Source organism: Lissotriton helveticus, chromosome 4_1, assembly GCF_964261635.1.
Source record: "Lissotriton helveticus chromosome 4_1, aLisHel1.1, whole genome shotgun sequence".
NCBI lineage: Eukaryota > Metazoa > Chordata > Amphibia > Caudata > Salamandridae > Lissotriton > Lissotriton helveticus.
The window spans coordinates 1,926,885,558-1,926,904,417 of record NC_136063.1 but is presented as its reverse complement, the minus strand read 5'-3'; the positions used below and the strand labels follow the sequence as shown (position 1 = coordinate 1,926,904,417).

The window sequence follows — 18,860 nt, the reverse complement described above, 5'->3', positions numbered from 1 at the left end:
AAAAAGCTCTCTTTTCGATTTCTATTTGAGTATCCTGACATGCTGCCGGAATGCTGAATTTCCTTGGAGCTTAAGAACTTTAACTTTCAACTTTAAGCTTTGTTCGAATGAGTACGGAGTCTTTAGATGAGGGTAACTAGCTTGAGGGAATAGAGAGATAGATTTTGGGAAATATTTTGTCTTTTGCTTATACTTAAGTCTTGTGAATGTCAATTACTGCATTTATTTTTCTTTGAACTTGAAATTAAAATGAAACATAAATGTGCGAGTTAAAATTCTTTATATTTCCTTATATCTAATTTCAATAAATGAAATTCAGAGTGAATAAAACTGATTATGCTAGGAGAATCTTCTTTAAATACAAATTAGAAAAATGAAGAATTAAGCCGGTCTTGTTCATCCTTAGCCTAATTTTTTACTAGCAGATCTGTCGCCAACAATGGTGGTGTGTTTAAATAAATTTCTTTGTTGATATAAAACCATGGTAAATGAAATAAAACTGCAGATGTAAATAAAATAAATAGTTAGTTTGACTTAAACACTCCACTATAATACAGCAGTTCTCCTTTGATTCATACCGATCCATGTAGTAGGGAGAAAGTGTGCATGAATTATCCACAGTGTTATGGGCCCTACTGATGAATAAATGCATGATTTGATACTACAGGGAAAGGTAATGAAGTTTTAGAAATTATTTCCGGAGAAGCGCTGCATCACGGCTACTCCAAAAGCAGTAACCTTTGAAGACAACCTCCCAGCCACCATCAAGGGCCACTGCTGAAAACCTCTCTGTTTCATGCTGCAGTACTAGAGCGGCCAAAATTAAAACTGTCAAACAGGGTTAAAGTCTCGGCAGTGAGGCACAACATCCTGTGATTTTGGACAAATCATGAATCTCTCCCTGCTTAAAAATATATGTGCCTCGGGGGGCGTGGCTTGCGCGCCGCTTCAGCATGGCGGTCCGCGCTTGAGCTCCGTGGCAAGAGGCTCCCGGCCGGCTATTTCTCCGCTCCCCAGCTGCCCTTGTGAGCGGAAACGGTGGTATTCAGCAGCGGAATATGCAGAGAATGGAATGACGGCGTTTTCTTGCTGTTTATGTCACAGGCTGCATGATTTCTGCCTCAGGCTTCCGAGACGCTCTTTCTCTTCACGGATGTCGCCATTTCCTGCTCCTGACGCACTTGGCTGTTCTCCTCAGGAATGCTGTCGTGGATACATTCTTGCAGCTCGTGGGGGATGTCCTGGCAGTTTCTGCTCTGATGCCTGCATTTGGTAACATTTTTTCCTTTTTTATGCTTTTTTTCTGCTACTTGGCTGGCAATTCACTTGGCTTCGCGCTGTTCTCTCTCAGGACAGTTCTATTATACTAGTGTGGTATTTTTCACAAGAACTGTTTGCTGTGCCCTCCTGCTCTACTCGTAGTTATCTATCTCAGTAACTACCTATCTACCTGGCATATAAGTCCGTCGCTATTCTCTCCTTGGCGCCTATTGAGCTCAGTGTGCTATATCTGTAGTTTTTGGACTTCAGTCTGCGCACTTTTTTCACTCAAGTGGTTATTTATTTTTTCTCAGCGGCTACTCCTTCATGGCTGCCAATATGGGTCGTTCCTCGAATACCAGAGACCCTAAAGATGTTGGCGCGTCGCTGAAAAGGCTTAAGTCGGTGTCTCCTACGCCTGAGTCTACTCATTCAGATACTACTTCCACGCTGGACACCATACTGGCACGCCTTAATGAAGTGCATGATATTGCACAGTCCACAAAAACTAATACGGACTTACTGCAAGTGGAGGTATCTGCTATCAGGAATGATTTTAAAGCCCTCTCTCTTCTTGTTTCGACTGCGGAATCACGAATCAGTTGTGCAGAGGATGGTATACAAAAGCAATCCAGATCCCTTAACCACTTGGAGCGCTCAATGGCGGCATTGCGCAGAGACCTAACTGAGCAGGAGGACCGTAATCGTAGATCTAACCTACGCATTTTTGGTCTGCCGGAAGATTCAGAGAAATCATCTTCATCTATGATAGAGTTCTTATCTCATTGGATTCCGGACACCTTACAAATCTCTTTCCACAGAGACTTTGAAATAGAAAGAGCACACCGTGTTCCAACGTTTCGGTCTAAGACAGCTACCCAGCCAAGGGCAATCATTTTTAAACCATTGCGGCATCAGCATACTGAATTGATTCTCTCTCATATGCGGAAAGCTAAACAAGTCATCTGGGACGGTCATCGGATCTCAATTTCTCAGGACTTTGCCAGAGATACGGTTATAAGGAGAAAAGGCTTCCTGAATCTTCGAAAACGTCTTTCTGAGATGGGTATTCCCTTCTCGTTTTCTGGTCCATCGAAATTCCGCATTACTTATAAAGGTCGTTCTAGAATCTTCGAGGAGCCGGCTGATCTAAGTACCTTCCTGGACAACCAGCTGGAGATAGAGATGGAGATTCAAAAAGCGACTTCACAGGCTCCTGGTGCCTCGGGCACTTGAACTGTCTCCTTCTTTTTTCTGCCTATATTTTTCTGTAGGAATGGTTCTCTCTCCTCTTCTGGTCAGCTTATAGGCCGACCTTCACTTCCATGGCTGTTCATGATCTTTTTCTGTTCTTCTTGTGTTCTCACTCATTTCTGTCCTATTCTTCTTTCTGGCATCCACAATTGTTCGTTCCTTTTATAGCTCTCTTTCTCATGGTACCTCTTAATATCTCTTTCATGTTTTCTTCCTCTACTATTTTACTCCGCTTCATCGACTTGTCGTTTTTTACTCTTACTCTTTTAATCAATTTATTCTGTTTCTTTCACTTGTCTTCAATTATTCTTCTCTCTCAGCTCCGTCCTCCTTTCGTTCGACATACTTTTCTATTTTATTGCTGCTTCTCTCTTAACAGTTATCTTGATTTTTCTGGTATGGGACATTCTCTATCCTGCTTTTTTCTTTATTTTTTTCTCCTCCTATTCTGATACTTTCCTACCCTCTTCTCTCACATATATAATGTTATTTTATACAGTTGTAGTGTATTCACTGAATATGTAGTTATTTGTTTCGGATATACATATTGTTTGTTTTGCATTAATCTACTGTTCATGGTTTTCCTCATGTTTTTTTTTTTTTTTCTTATCAGTTTTCTACTAGTATTTAGGAATATAGCTAAGTTTCTCGCCATTGACTGCTATTTAAATGTTATTATACAATATCTAAGTTAGAGTATGTTTATTTACATTATTAAGCTGCTTTGCGGTTCTGCTTTCGATTGTTACCAGTTTGTTTTTTCCTGCTAGCCGGCTATTATAGTTTTTGGGGCTATTGATATCAACTATTTTTTAGCCTAGTTCGGGTCCCTTACTTGCCTTTCCACGTTCTCCCTAGTATGATGTTGGCCTTTTTTAGGCCTCCCCTCCTGCTTCTCCTCTCCTTCCTCGCTTTTCTTCTTTCTTCTCTTCTTTCTTTCTCTCTTTCTTGGATTCCCCACATAGACGCTCCCGCAATATTTCTTTTGTTTGATGACTGGCTCCTTGTATTCATGGCGTTTGTCCTTTTTCTGTCATTCATGTCGTCTTTTTTCTATTTTTATGTTTCCCTATGCCAGGTTTAAATGTATTATCCCTTAATGTTAAGGGTTTGAATCACCCGGTGAAGAGGTCGAAAATCTTAGACTACTGTAAGTCTCTGTCTTCTGATTTGGTTCTTTTTCAAGAGACCAAGGTCACTAACAAAGAGGCGTTGTTTTTAAAGAAGGAGTGGGTCTCGGATGTTTGCTGTTCTGATGCCTTTGGTAAACGAAATGGAGTCATTACACTGGTTTCAAAGAATTCTGGCTTATCGATACTGTCTTCCGATCATGATTCGGAGGGTCGTTGGCTGTTGTCTAAATTGTCGGATGGACAACATGATCTGTATGTGATGAATATCTATGCTCCTAACGTTGATGATCCATCCTTCTGGAAATCGGTTACTAAAAAATTAAATGACACCCCGCACTCTGGTAATCTTATTGTTGGGGGAGATTTCAACTTACCAATGGATCCTCTTTTAGACAGGAATTCTGCTTTTCAGTTTCGTCCTCCTAAATCCCACAAACAAATGCTCAACATGTGCTCCATTATTCATCTGCAAGATATTTGGCGTCTTCATAATCCAACTGGTAGTGATTTTTCTTTCTTCTCTTCGCCTCACTCTTCCTTTTCTCGTATTGACTATCTCCTGGTTCATTCTTCTCTTGTTTCATCTTCCTCTTCTCCGATTATACATCCTATTTTGATCTCTGATCACGCTGCGGTAACTTTCACGTTATCATCCTTTGCCCCTAAATCACGTGCTCGTTCGTGGAGATTGAATACCGAAGTTTTGCATGATCCTTCTCAGGTTCATGAGTTTTCTGAAGCTATAGATACCTTTTTCCACGAAAACGAAGGTTCTGTTTCTTCCCCAATTGTTCTTTGGGACTCCTTTAAATGCACTTTCCGTGGTCAAGTTATTAAATGTATGTCCAAACGTAATTCAGATATTAAAAAGGAACTTACGGATTTGTCTTCTGATATAAAATCTCTGGAAGCTTCCTTTAGGCAATCTAAGGATCCAACTTGTTTACAACAAATAAAACTTCTAAAATACAAATATAATACCATTGTTACTAAAAGAGCCTATATTGGGGTGCAAGCTCAAAAATCCAAGAAGCTGTTATTAAAAAATCGGGCTGGGAAACTTTTGGCGGCTACGTTAAAATTTCAGGATTTTTCTTTCAAATCCTCGCAAATCTCTTCCATTACTGACCACACAGGCTCTAAAAAATTCCAAACAGGGGAAATACTTGAAGTTTTTCGTGATTTTTATAATAAGTTATATACTCCTTCTAATCATTCCTCTTTTGAACAATGTCAAGATTTTTTAAAATCGGTTCCGATTCAATCAGTTTCTGATGCTGATCGCTCTTTCTTAAATGAGCCTATTTCCCCCGACGAAATCGTGTCTGCGATTAAAGCTACTCGTTCTGGCAAGGCTCCAGGCCCTGATGGGTATCCAATTCTAATTTATAAGACTTTTCTCCCTACGCTTGTCCCCAAATTGAAATCTGTCTTTGATTCCTTTGTTAAGGATGGATCTGTTTCTGGTACGGCTGCTGAGGCTACTATAGTGGTGCTCCCGAAGGAAGGAAAGGACCATTCGGATCCTAAAAACTTCCGACCTATTTCTCTCCTTAACATGGAAGCTAAGATTTTTGCTAAAATCCTGGCCAAAAGATTGGAATCCTTTATCCCTCATCTTGTGCATCCTTCCCAAACTGGTTTTGTGAAAGGACGTCTTGCGCGAGACAATATACGCACATTCTGTCATATTCTCGGTGCGGCTAAACGATCTCAACTCCCTGCCGCGGCCTTGGCCCTTGATGCGGAAAAGGCCTTTGATAAGGTCTCTTGGCCTTTTCTTCGTGCTGTTTTGTGCGCGCATAACCTAGGCGAATCTTTCGTTAATATGGTGATGTCCTTATATTCTCAACCTAAAGCTAACATTAGAGTTAATGGTGCTACGTCGTCGTTTTTCAATCTTAGTCAGGGCACTAGACAGGGATGTCCTTTATCCCCACTTTTATTTTTACTATCTATTGATCCCCTTCTTCGTTTGATTGAGTTACACCCTGACATCAAAGGTTTTTCTTTTGGGCCTCACTGTATTAAAACTGCTGCATACGCAGATGATGTTCTTATCTTTTCAGATGATATCGCTTTGGCAATCCCTGCTATTTCTAACACCATTTCCTTATTCTCTTCGGTTTCAGGGTATACCCTGAATAAAGATAAGACGGAGATGTTCCCTTTGAATGCCTATTGTTTCCCTTCTCATATGGGCTCAGCGGGCTTTAAATGGCAGTCTACACACCTGAAGTACTTAGGAATTTATTTTTGTTCTACTCTGTCTGCCACCGCTGCCTATAATGAATCCCAGACTATCCTTAAAGTGCGTCGTCTTTTGGATACATGGTCTCCGAAACATATTTCATGGTGGGGTCGCCTTCAGACTCTCAAAATGATGATTACGCCGATTATTAATTTTGTTTCATCCATGATTCCGCTCAAATTGTCAGATTCCTTCTTTCGCGAACTCGATACTCTGACTTCTAAATTTTTGTGGAATGACAAACGTGCTCGCCTTGCATACAAATTTTTGCGTCGCCCTTGTGATATGGGAGGGTGTAATTTTCCTGATTGGGAAAAATACCAAACTGCCTTTTTGGCCTCTCAAGGTGCTTTCTGGTTCTCTCCGCCATCTCTTCACGTTCCCTCTTGGCTGCTGATAGAACAAGAACTAGCATCCCCTTTGCCTCCCGCCTCTTTTTGCACTACTTCTACTTTCCATATCCTGTTTTCCCGTTCTATCATTCTCGATACAATTGCTGCGGTCAGGAAAGTAGACAAGAAGGTGGCGATTCCTTTGCATAAAACTAGGTGGTCATCTATCTGGCGAAATTCCAAAATTAAGCTTATCATTACTCCAACTCTCATGTCCTATTGGGCAGTTAAAGGGATTTCTCTTGTCAAACATCTCTATGGTGATTCTGATGAACCATTACCTTTTTCTACCTTGGCTCAAAAGCATTCTTTAACAAATCTAGATTTTTATACTTTTCTTAAAATTAAAGTGGCCATTGCCAAAGTTCGTCTTCATCCTACCTCCTCTACAATCTCACTTTTCCAGCTATGGATTAAAACTGGTCATGTCGCCTCCAAAATGTATAAATTTTTGTCTTCTGCTTCACTTCCTACACAGACGGTTGCTCAACAAAAATGGCTACATCATTTTGACCATGCTATTACTGACCATATTTCCCCTGATACTTGGCAATCAATTGGTAAATTTTCTCTCCGTAATAAGATCGCACCTTCCTTAATGCAGTCTAAGTTTTTCTCTATTAATCTTCTCCATTGGACACCTGTACGTCTTCATTCGCTTAACCTTAAAGAGGACAACTTATGCTGGAGCTGCGGGTTGGTGGCAGGCGACTTTCCTCATATGTTTTTCCATTGCTCCTTGCTTCAACCTTTTTGGAACCTCATCCAGAAGCATCTCTCTCTTATCTTTGGTTTTCAGCTCCAACTTTCCTTCCCCTTAATCTTATTAGGCCCACTGGCGGCCCCTACTCCTCTCCCTTTAGATCCATTGGAGTTGCAGTTGTTGGATCTCCTCCTGACTGTAGCGGTGAAAATTATTCTTATGGAGTGGAAATCCTTTTCATCGGTTTCCTATCATACGTGGTGGGCTTGGGTCTCCTTTTTACGCAGTGCACACACTTCGGTTGATCAAGCTCACCTTTCTCCATCTATTTCTAGTGGGGTGTGGACAGCTTTGGATGATTATATGGAGTTGTCTTCCAAAGGGTTGGTTCCTCAGTTTCCTTTTGATGTGTCTATATGATTGGTGTCTGCTATGTGGTCTCTAGGCTGGGTTAGTCCTGTGGGAATCCTTCTTTTCTCTTTCTTCTCTTCTTTCTTTCCTGTCTTCTCTTCCTACTCATCCTCTCTTTACTCTTGCTCTTTTCTCCTCTCTTCTTCTTTTCTGTCTCCTCCCCGATCCCCTTCTCCACATTTTGATGGTGATACGTTTGTTTTATTGCCTTGATAGAGGCTTTTACTTGAATGATATTTATATCTCTCACGGGGCTAATGTCCCTTATATCTATATAATCTCTTAGATTACCTATTAATTCTAGCCCTTTTTGCATATGTCTCTTGCATCGATTGTATCACTTGTATCACTTGTATTGTATTTTATATTCATTATTCTTACCATTATTCTCATTAATAAACTTTTCTTGAAATCAAAAAATATATGTGCCTCGGTCCATATGTAATGCAACTGATGCTCATGTAAAAGCGCTCCAATTCCATCGGTTCGAGTTCACGCTGTACAAAACTGCTAAAAAGAGTCCATAAAAGGGAAATGTTGTATTTAATGATGCTTCCACAACTTAAAAAAAAACAACCTTTATTTAGAGTGCAAGAACAACGTTGGTGATCCCTCTCAGGCAAGCAGACAACTGACTCACAAGAAACCCAGCTATGTCATTGGGGCAAGGCAACACTAGAACTGCCTTAGTGGAATGTAACTCTTAAAAGTCCAGGTATTCTAACATGAAAATTCATTTGAGAACACAACAGAAAACCTTGGCACGGCCTTAATGTGACTAAAGAGAATCTGGGGGATAATGAGGAGGGCTGCTCCATGCACTCCTTGCATGTGCCTGCTATTACGTGGCTCTATTATATGTCCAAGCCTCAATGTTTAACAACAAAGGGCATTTACAGTCTAGGTTTAAGAGAATATAATCTCTCAGAGACTTGTGTGTGCCACCAGTGGTTAGATGATTGCCACTTTGGTGGCCGCTGACACTTGCCACTTGGGTGTCTCTAAGCATGCAGCTGTAGGCACGACACAGTTTCACAGTCAACACTCGGCTTTACAGGCCTTATGCTGACTGCATAATTGTTAAGCAGACCTTATCAATCATGCTGGTGAGCTTAGTTCAGCTTTCAAACTGTGCCAGGCAGATCAGAGTGGGGCAATGCAGGAGGCCCCCTGTAATAACTAGGTGAATAAGCAACTCTCTCCCCATCCATACTATGGGTACCTCGCTTGATCAAGCCCTTCAATTGTTGGGTACACAATGTTGTGCAGATTCAATACAACCAGGACTCACACATTTCATGTGGGGCTATAACAATGCTAAATGGAGGGTGTTTCAACAGTGTTCATCGAGTCTCTTCTGTAGAGCAGTGTGGATGGGTAAGGTGGCTATTTAGACAAACATTATGTTCTGTCTGGATGTACAAACGATGCACTGTGGTATTTGGGCACAGTGGGTATTTTGTCTGTCTCACTAGACGAGTAACCCATGCTCTTACGTAGCACAATGGGAACGTGGGCCCATCTCATGGTGTGCCCAGTGGGGGTGATGGTCTACAGAAAGTAGTGGGTACTTGATCAGATTTTGTGTGACGTGATCCTCTCGAGATTAACACAGTGGATGTGTGGGCGAATTTTCCTCTGTGGTAATATAAATATGTTCTCCAGTTGGCAAAATGGGCACTTGGGCAGATCTTTCGAGTGTGTGCTGCTGTTCGAATGACACTGTGGGTACTAGGGCAGAGCTCTTGTGATACTCACCTGCAGAGAGAGCGCCCCCTGTCTTGTCCACATGTGTCTGTGGCTTCATGGAGGCAGTGCTTAATATGAACCAGTGGAGTTCACAATGACCAAGAGCAAGAGAATGAAACACAGAGGAGAGAGACAGGGGAAGAGAAAGTCAGGAGAATCACTGTGAAGCCACCGTTATGCAGGTATGCTAGAGGCAAGGCGGTTGCTCTTTTATTTGTCTACCAGGGCCTAGATATATTGGTTATGAGCATTAATGTATGTTTCTTCAGGGGGGTGTGTGTGCCGTCTGCAATATTCAACAAAGTGGAATGGATCTATGGACTTACATGAATCATTTTCATCAATGTGAATCTGAAATTACCTTGGTTAAATGAGCTGAGGTGCCATTGTGGCACTTTTTCAATGTAGCTTGAAAGAAAAAATTAAGACGAAATTGATTTGTTTGAAAAGTCCTACATCCTGTTCTGAATATGCTCATTTAATACTGCTGATTGTACACTGACGATAGCAGAGAAGAAGGGAGAAAAGCATACCAAGGACTCTATTCTAATTTCTCTGGCTTTCTTTATCTGAGATTTCAGCTGACCCACTGTCTCAAAAAGAGGTTATGCAAGTAGGATCTGTGAGGGGTCCTTTAACTGAAAGTGAAAGCGACTGATGCCACAAGGCTCAGCTGTAATTATATTGTGGTGAAGCTGAATATGGGCTTGAGGTCTGTGTTAAACGGTCTCAGTGAATGCTGCAAGTACTCAATCTACTGAGAAAACAACAGGAGTCCTTGACTCCCTTGGTGCATGTGGAGTGTTCAGTGGAATATTCATTGATCAGGACTGGGCCCCTAAAAATAACATTCCAACGAGAGTTAAGAAGACTTGTGCAGTGATTCATACAATTGCTGGCTCACCATTAACCTTTGGTCCAATACAAAAGGCCTCTTCTAATCCACTTGGAGATCATACCAAAGTGTTAACTTCTGTCATTATAGCTGCTCCTAATTATGCTGTAAGTTTTAGAATTGCTTGGCGTAAGAGGCATACCCCGTACGTCCACTGGTCTACTTGAACAAGATCTTTGTCATCACAGCTTTGTCATGATCATTGTTTTGCTTCGGGAATATACTGGGCACTGAATAATGAGGTAAAGAGCTACATATCCAATGTAATTGGGGCTAACCTTTCTGTAGTTCCACAGTACCACAGCAGTGCCCTGCTTTCCTCCAGTTTTTTTAAACCTAAAGTTTGTTTATTTATTTCTCCTACGAAATATGATTGCGCCATACCAACTGGACATGGTGCTATTGTTCCTTTTGGGCATATGTATTCCTTTATTGAGAGGCAGGAGGAGATACTTAAGCCTTATTTACATGAGAGTTTGAAGAATAAGTTAATTGCATCATCTTCTTCTACTTCTGGGGCACTTTGTTTTGTACCCAAGAAAAAAACATGATCTCTAACCATGTATTGATTATAAAGGTTTAAATCAGATCCTAGTCAAGGACAGATATGTTTGCTTGTTATAAAGGACATGTTGGTGTCTTGATTTACTACGTGTTAGCATTTGCAGAAAATAAAGAAAGGCAACACATGGAAAAAAGCTTTGACACACAACGTTTGTGCATTTTAAATATTGTGTAATGCCACTTGTCATTGCTTTATGAATTCAATATATTCAGATGTCTTGAATCAGTTTGCATTGCTCTACTTGGATGACATTCTAAGAATCTCAAACAGTCTTGTGGAAAATCAAGAAAATGTGTTTCTGGTCTTACCAAGAACTTGGGAACATTATTTGTTTTGCAAACTTCAGAAGTGTGAGAATGAGGTGAAAAACATTGTTTATCTTGGTTTTAGATTGAGTGTGTCTGGTCTTTACATGCCTTCTAAGATAGTCTTTGCTATTTTGGATTAGCCCACATCTACTAATATTAACAAGACTCATAGGGCCCTATTTCGAGTTTGGCAGATGGGATACCTTGTCACAAATATGGTGGATATCCTGTCAGCTGTATTATAAGTGCAATACAGCATATGCTACTTGTAATACAATGGACATGATATCTGCCACATTTGTGACAGAGTATGGTGTCTGCCAAACTCGAAATAATGCTCGTACTTTTTATGGCTTCACAAACTTCATTATCAATTTGTCTAGAATTTCGCAGCGATAACCATTTTAATTACTTGTGTTCTGAAAAAAAGGAAAATATGAAGAACGATTTGCTGGAATGATTATGCTGAAAAGATGTATTATGCGATACAAAAGGGGATGATGGACGGAGCGTTTGAACAAATCAAACACTCACCCCCAGTCAACTGATCTGGGTTTAATCCATCACCATTCTTTAGTTCACTCAGCCACCCCAGTTCAGACACGGCCATATGCAAATCAGTCTGACCCTGTGCCTCATGGGAACAGTCCAGCCCGAACTGCCAAGCCATGTCTTCCCTGGACTGGAAACAAGCATCCTGGGACCGGTTTCGGATTCATAATCCTCATCAGCCAGGCTATCTTGAATCCAGTGGCCAAGTGAACAAGGGACTCACATCTGAGCATACCCTGAAACACTTAGGGCGAACAAAGCGATACAAAAGGGGATGATGGACGGAGCGTTTGAACAAATCAAACACTCACCCCCAGTCAACTGATCTGGGTTTAATCCATCACCATTCTTTAGTTCACTCAGCCACCCCAGTTCAGACATGGCTATATGCAAATCAGTCTGACCCTGTGCCTCATGGGAACAGTCCAGCCCGAACTGCCAAGCCATGTCTTCCCTGGACCGGAAACAAGCATCCTGGGACCGGTTTCGGATTCATAATCCTCATCAGCCAGACTATCTTGAATCCAGTGGCCAAGTGAACAAGGGACTCACGTCTGAGCATACCCTGCCACACTTAGGGCGAACAAAGCGATACAAAAGGGGATGATGGACGGAGCGTTTGAACAAATCAAACACTCACCCCCAGTCAACTGATCTGGGTTTAATCCATCACCATTCTTTAGTTCACTCAGCCACCCCAGTTCAGACATGGCTATATGCAAATCAGTCTGACCCTGTGCCTCATGGGAACAGTCCAGCCCGAACTGCCAAGCCATGTCTTCCCTGGACCGGAAACAAGCATCCTGGGACCGGTTTCGGATTCATAATCCTCATCAGCCAGGCTATCTTGAATCCAGTGGCCAAGTGAACAAGGGACTCACGTCTGAGCATACCCTGCCACACTTAGGGCGAACAAAGCGATACAAAAGGGGATGATGGACGAAGCGTTTGAACAAATCAAACACTCACCCCCAGTCAACTGATCTGGGTTTAATCCATCACCATTCTTTAGTTCACTCAGCCACCCCAGTTCAGACATGGCTATATGCAAATCAGTCTGACCCTGTGCCTCATGGGAACAGTCCAGCCCGAACTGCCAAGCCATGTCTTCCCTGGACCGGAAACAAGCATCCTGGGCCCGGTTTCGGATTCATAATACTCATCAGCCAGGCTATCTTGAATCCAGTGGCCAAGTGAACAAGGGACTCACGTCTGAGCATACCCTGCCACACTTAGGGCGAACAAAGCGATACTAACACCTCATTAAAGTTTATTGTGGAAACTGATGGCTGTGAAAGAGCAGTAGGGGAAATGTTGTTACAAGAACAAGGAGATGATGTACGAGAACATCCTCCAACGTCTTTTATTCATCTCATGTTTTGACATGACTATAAGTATTCACTCCTTGAAAGAGAACTCTTAGCCATGAAGCCGACTTGTACTGAATGGAAATATCTGAAGGGTTCTAGAGAACCATTTGAAATTCGAACTGATCACCAGAGTTTACAGGGTTTCCAAAATCTTCCGTGCAGTAATTGTGGGTAAGGTGCTGTGTGCTTTACACATGCTGGTATTTAAGGTATTTTTCTTTCCCGGTATGAAATTATTGTCACTTATTTTTCTGATTCAAATGATGCATTGGTGGATGCTTTAGCTTGTTATTTTCTTGAGTAATCATTTACTTATAGTCAGCCTGTAATCCTGCTCAAACAGTAGTTGGAACCGTTCAGTCCTTTTTAGCAAAGGTCATGATGACTTAAAAAATAGATACATTTGATCGAGTTAAAAGTTCTTCATTTAAAATCCTCTCTGCTTCAATGAGAACAATGTCTTTCAGTCTTCCTGGGGTAATTTGGCAAGCAGATTTTCTAATTTGGAAGAATTGAACTTTAACATGTAATTTTTTAATGACACGCATATTTGTATATGAAACAGGAAAGACACTTTGAAGTGCGCATAAAAAGCAGTGTTGCTCAAATGCCAATACAAATGATGCACTGTCCACAACAGCCCAAGGCTGGGCACAGGAGGTTTATGTAGTAAGGCAAAAAGACTGTTAATAGCTGTTATCTGGAAGCTGTCGTCATCCTCCTCTGCTAGCACAAGAGTAGTACTGGCTGAACTGGCCCTAGTTCTTAAAAAAGAGTGGTGTGTTTTTTGTGTCACACAGGCAGATATTCCATCAGAGATAACATCTGGGAACCATAGGCTTTTTAACTGGGGTGCGTTGTTTGCTGAATACCGGCTTCTCAGACATGGAGGGGGCTGCCGGAGGAGGAGGTTGGGTACCTCCCGTCTTTAACAGCTAGTGGAAGTGATATGCTTTTATAGGCTACCTCAGGCCTTTGAAGAAGAGAATATTGATGTCACTGAGGGGCTGCTAGGTAGGAGACTTCTTGAAACTGTATTAACAGTGCTGTGGCCATCCCCTGAATGGTACTGATAGTGAACAAGTGAGTTAGTGAGTGGATCTATGAATAAGGGAGTCAGTGACTCACCTACTCACCGAAATTAAATATTTTAGCCATTTTCTTGACCAGATGAAAACCATGAGAAAAGTGGTGTCCTGAAACCCACAATTTCAGGATACCTCACTCCTGGAACTAGGCGGAGATTTCATAAATCCAGGTGCATTAATTAAGAGGCTGTTGGAGGATGTAGTCTTTAGAGAAGTAGGCTTATGCCAATAACTTTAGTTCTTTGACAAAAGAAAATATAAAAGTTTTAAATATTTAGGAAAAATTAACATGCATTGTTCAGGAGGGTGTTATTCTAATTCAAGTGATTCTCGTTTGCTATTCCTAATCGGTTATGATTTTCAAGATAAAAGAACATTTTCTTAGACTTACAGTGAAAATGACTGAAGAATTTAGAGTGAATACAGCATTAAATGAATAGTAAATTAAATGGGTATCCATGAACAAACCGTACCATAACAAAGCTAGGTAATTTCAATTAATACAACTTAATTGGGCAGGAAAGCCATTATTCTATCACTTTGTGTCGGAAACACTAAGAATTGAAGAATTTATTCACAGAGTTTATTGCAAGGCTAAAACCATTATTTACTTACACCAAAGCTAGATATGTGACGAGAGCAACTCCTAGGAAGATGGAAGAGATGCCGCAGCCTACATAGGTGATTATAGTAAGAATTCGATCATTTTGAGGGTCAATCTCTTCTCTGGATATGTCCTGAAAAAAAGGGATATACCTTCCATTAGTCGCAGCATTTTATTTCTATTGGTTGGCAATGAGCATACATGGCATACTTAACTATAGGAAGGCGGAAAGGCCAGTTCAAACCCCTCATATTGACACTGGTACTAAACAAACCTTATACCTTTTGTATTTTTTTCAAAAGGAAGAGAAAATACAGTAGAATCATGTTATTTCCTGTTGGAAGCTGGCTAGTAGTGAGAATTGGAGAAGGCAATGCGCTGCTTTTCAGTTCAATATTCTATTGTTAAATCTTTTATTACAACTGCTGCTAATGATCATTAATACAATTTAGACCTGTCTCAGACTCCCTCCTTATGTGTGTGCTATAGATTCCATCTTCCAGCTGCCATGTTTGAACAATAAATGGTGCCTCAAGAAGGAGAATCTGCTAGAGGCTGCAAAATAGAGGATAGCTCTTCCGACATCATCTTTTGTTTCAACTCAGTTGTTCATTTTTTTGTATAGAAGTAATCTACATTATGTGGAATAATTGCTAGCTGCTGTCATATGCTTCGTAAATTTATATTTATTTATTCAGGGTTTTAAATAGCACGAACATGACCCACTGGGAATCAGAGCGCTCCACAGTTACATAGTATCAACCTTCATGACAGTCCGATAGAGGAGGCATCAAAGCATAAAGAGAACGAGAAATTATGATAGTTTAAGTAAAAATATTTCCAACCAAATGTAATACGTGGACCGAAAGAATAGAATAATATAAAAATAGTACCCTCACATGTAATTAGTGAAGAGAATGATAATACACCTTGCTGCTATACTAGGTATATGCTTCTGGCTGATATCTTAGCTCATGTCTCCTGGTAGATTAAAGAAGTCTGTTATGCTACATCTTGGGACTCTTCTGGAGAGAGCAGATTCCATACCCAGAGGGACTAGGTGACACAATCACTAAACAGACATCGATGTATTTGATGTGCTGTTAGTTATGGTAGGAATTTACTCTTTAGAAAGTTCTTTGCTTCCTTCTTGAAGACTGAAGTGGCCAGGATTCTTCTTATGTTTTGAATGAGCGAGTTCCAGATTCTAGGTGCAGCTCTGGAGAAAGATCAGTCATTTTCTTCTTCTGAAAGATATGAGGTTTTAGCACTAGGTCTTTGGTACTCCGTAAAAGTCTGTTTCCTCTAGATACCTCAATTTTTGGAGCCAGGTACAACAGTGTTTTGTAGTTTAGCGCTTTTTGTGTAATACATGTCAGTTTACGTTGAACTCTGGCTTCATCTGGCAGCCAGTTCAGAGGCTTCAGATGTGGAGATTTGTGGTCGAATTTTCTAGAACCTATTATGAGTCTCGTTGCTGCATTGAGACAAGCTTTTAGTGGAGCTTTTGAGATCTTCAGTAATCCTAATAGTGTTGTACAGTCATATTTAATACTCATGATGACTAATGCCTGGACTGCCAGTTTGAGATCTGATTTTGCGATGAATGGTTGCAATTTTCTAAGATAGCTTAGGTGAAAGGGGGTGTTTTTTGCCATTGAGTTGATGTGGATTAGCATGTTTAGATTCTGAGCAAGTGCAATTCACAGTGATTTGGCTGAGTTCACTAAGACATGGGTGCAATTTAGAGCACTTACCATCTTGGTCCATTCCTTAACATCAGAAAAATCTTTTGGGGGATATTAATAGGAATTCCATTTTTTGCATGTTTAGTTTAAGATGATTGCTGGTTAACTATTGAATGGTCACCTTTAATGCATCATTCATTGTCTTGATCTCCTCCTCTGACAAAATCTTAATATAAATCTGGGTTTCATCTGCATACATGTGGAAAGAGATGTTAGTGTGCTGTAGAAGTTCTGTTAGAGGTTCCACATACAGGTTAAATAGTGATGGAGATAGTGTTGAGTCTTGCAGAACTCCAATTGAATTGGGGTGATGAAAGCTCTTGGTTAACCAAAAGGCTGTGTGTTCTGTTGTGCAAGAAGGATTTAAACCATTCTAGCACAGTTCTTGATAATCCCATCCTGTTTTCAAGTCCGGCTAGCAGTTTTTAATGGTTTACCCTGTCGAAAGCAGAGGCTAGGCCAAGAAGAACCAATAGACACGTTTTGTTTTGGCCTCGTGCTAGTAAAGCATCATACACTATATAAAGTATTGCTGTTTCCGTACTGTGACCTGGTCTAAACCCAGATTGGCAGTTATCTAGCAGATTACTGCTATCTATCTATCTATCTATCTATCTATCTATCTATCTATCTGTATTCACTTAAAAAAACAGAGGTCACAGGGACGTTATAGTTAGGAAATAGAACTCAAAAACCTTAGAAGTTCACTGAAACAAACCAAAGGTTACAGGAACGTTATAGTTAGGCTCAGATTTCACTCCTACAAAACCATAGAAATTCAGCAGTTATAGTTACATGAGAATACTATAACTTATGCCTCTGCAATGAAGTGCTTATGATCTCACATTTTACATCAATCATGACGTGCTCAGTGACATCACTGATGACATCTCAAATGACATCACTGATGATATCATCCACAGAACCACAGTGAATTTCTAAGGTTATGCTAATTCTATTTCCTATTCATAACTTCCCTTTAACATTCATTTTTTTAAGTGAATTTCTATATTTTTTAGGTCAAGCCCTGAGCCAGCGTGAAAGTGCTTCTCTGGGGTTGATCTGTGGTAGCAGAGTACGGGAGAGAAGCCACACTCACTCCCCCGCCCATCTTTTTCATTGGCTTGTGTCTGTGTCCTTTTGAAATGCTGCCTTCAGATTGGTTTATAGGCTTGATAGTCCCTCCTTATGATGGCCATGTTATTTCTATCCTTCCAAGTCTACTGGCCCCTTTACTTTGTGTGTTGCACGGTATGTGTTATTTAGATTGTGAGCACTATTTTCTATAATCAGGTTCTCTTACTGCTGCTTCCTCCTGCACTCCTGTTGCCTGTACCTTCTTCCCCCTCCCGCACTCCAGTTGTCTCGCACTCCTGCCCGCAATCCTGCAGTCTGTGCCTTCTCGGCCCCTGCCCGCTCTCCCTTCCGTTTGCAATGCAATAGGTCTGGCATTAAATGTGAGTCCTATTGCATTGCAAATGCTTGTTAATGTATTACAGGCACAATACGATTTCCAAAATAGAAAGAGGTTTTTAGCACACCATTTAGTGACAAATATGACCAAAGTAGCTACCTTGAATTTGTAGAATCAGTATTTCATCCGCTAATTTCCTTAACACAAATAGACCAATCCAAAGACATAGGTTCTACTAATAAAGCAGAGTCCACATCAAGCAATGTATCTCCAAATGATGTAAGTCTTTTTATTTTTCTTATTTTTATGTTATATCCAGACAAAACTGCCAACACATGTTTTGTCTTCCCATAGACTTTGTCAAGGCTGTAAATACAAGATATTGTCTCTTCGAACAAACAAATTTGTTGTTAGCCTTTTTTCTGTTTTTAGGACCTTTTTCTATATATTGAACAAGAATGTTATAACGGGAACCGTAATTGGTTTTGATAACCTAAGAATGACTGTATCATAGTTTATGTGAAAAAAAGAGAACAAACGCTGTCTACATTCATTCTTCTTATTTGTTGATGTCAATTTTGGTCTATATCTTGTATTTACAGCCTTGACAAAATCTATGGGAAGATGAAACACGTGATGGCAGTATTGTCTGGCTGTAACATAAAAATAAGAATAATAAAAAGACTTACATCATTTGGAGATACATTGCTTGATGTGGACTCTGCTTTATTACTAGAACCTATTGTCTTTGGATTGGTCTATTTGTGTTAAGGAAATTAGCAGATGAAATACTGATTCTTCAAATTCAAGGCAGCTACTTTGGCCATATTTGTCACTAAAGGGTGTGCTAAAAACCTCTTTCTATTTTGTTATTCATTCATGTATACATCCTTGTGGTGTATAGAGGGCACTTTTGGGTAGTAGGTGCCAGAAAGACCGAACAAGCACCCCGACAACAGTAAAAATTGCTATTTTGTAAAACAAACTGTTTCACACTAAAAATTTGAGCACTAAATCTTGTTCTGTAGATGTACGATCCCATCTCTATAAAAAGGGAACACAACTACCTTCATTTTGTCACAATACGATTTCTGACTACTTCCGTGAACTTTGTAGTAAAAAGAAGAGGAAATAAATTATGGGGCACATTATCAAGCCCCTAT

The 18,860-nt window shown here is 40.5% G+C and overlaps 1 protein-coding gene across 4 annotated transcripts in view; it reads right to left on the bottom strand.

The window, feature by feature from the left end:
- ADGRG4 (adhesion G protein-coupled receptor G4) overlaps positions 1-18,860 on the bottom strand; it is a 1,842,483-nt gene that overhangs the window by 371,305 nt on the left and 1,452,318 nt on the right. For all 4 annotated transcript variants that reach the window (XM_078688599.1, XM_078688601.1, XM_078688598.1 and 1 more), the window contains exon 20: positions 14,547-14,668. In XM_078688599.1, the coding sequence (XP_078544725.1) occupies positions 14,547-14,668 (122 nt within the window). The remainder of the gene's footprint in view (positions 1-14,546; positions 14,669-18,860) is intronic.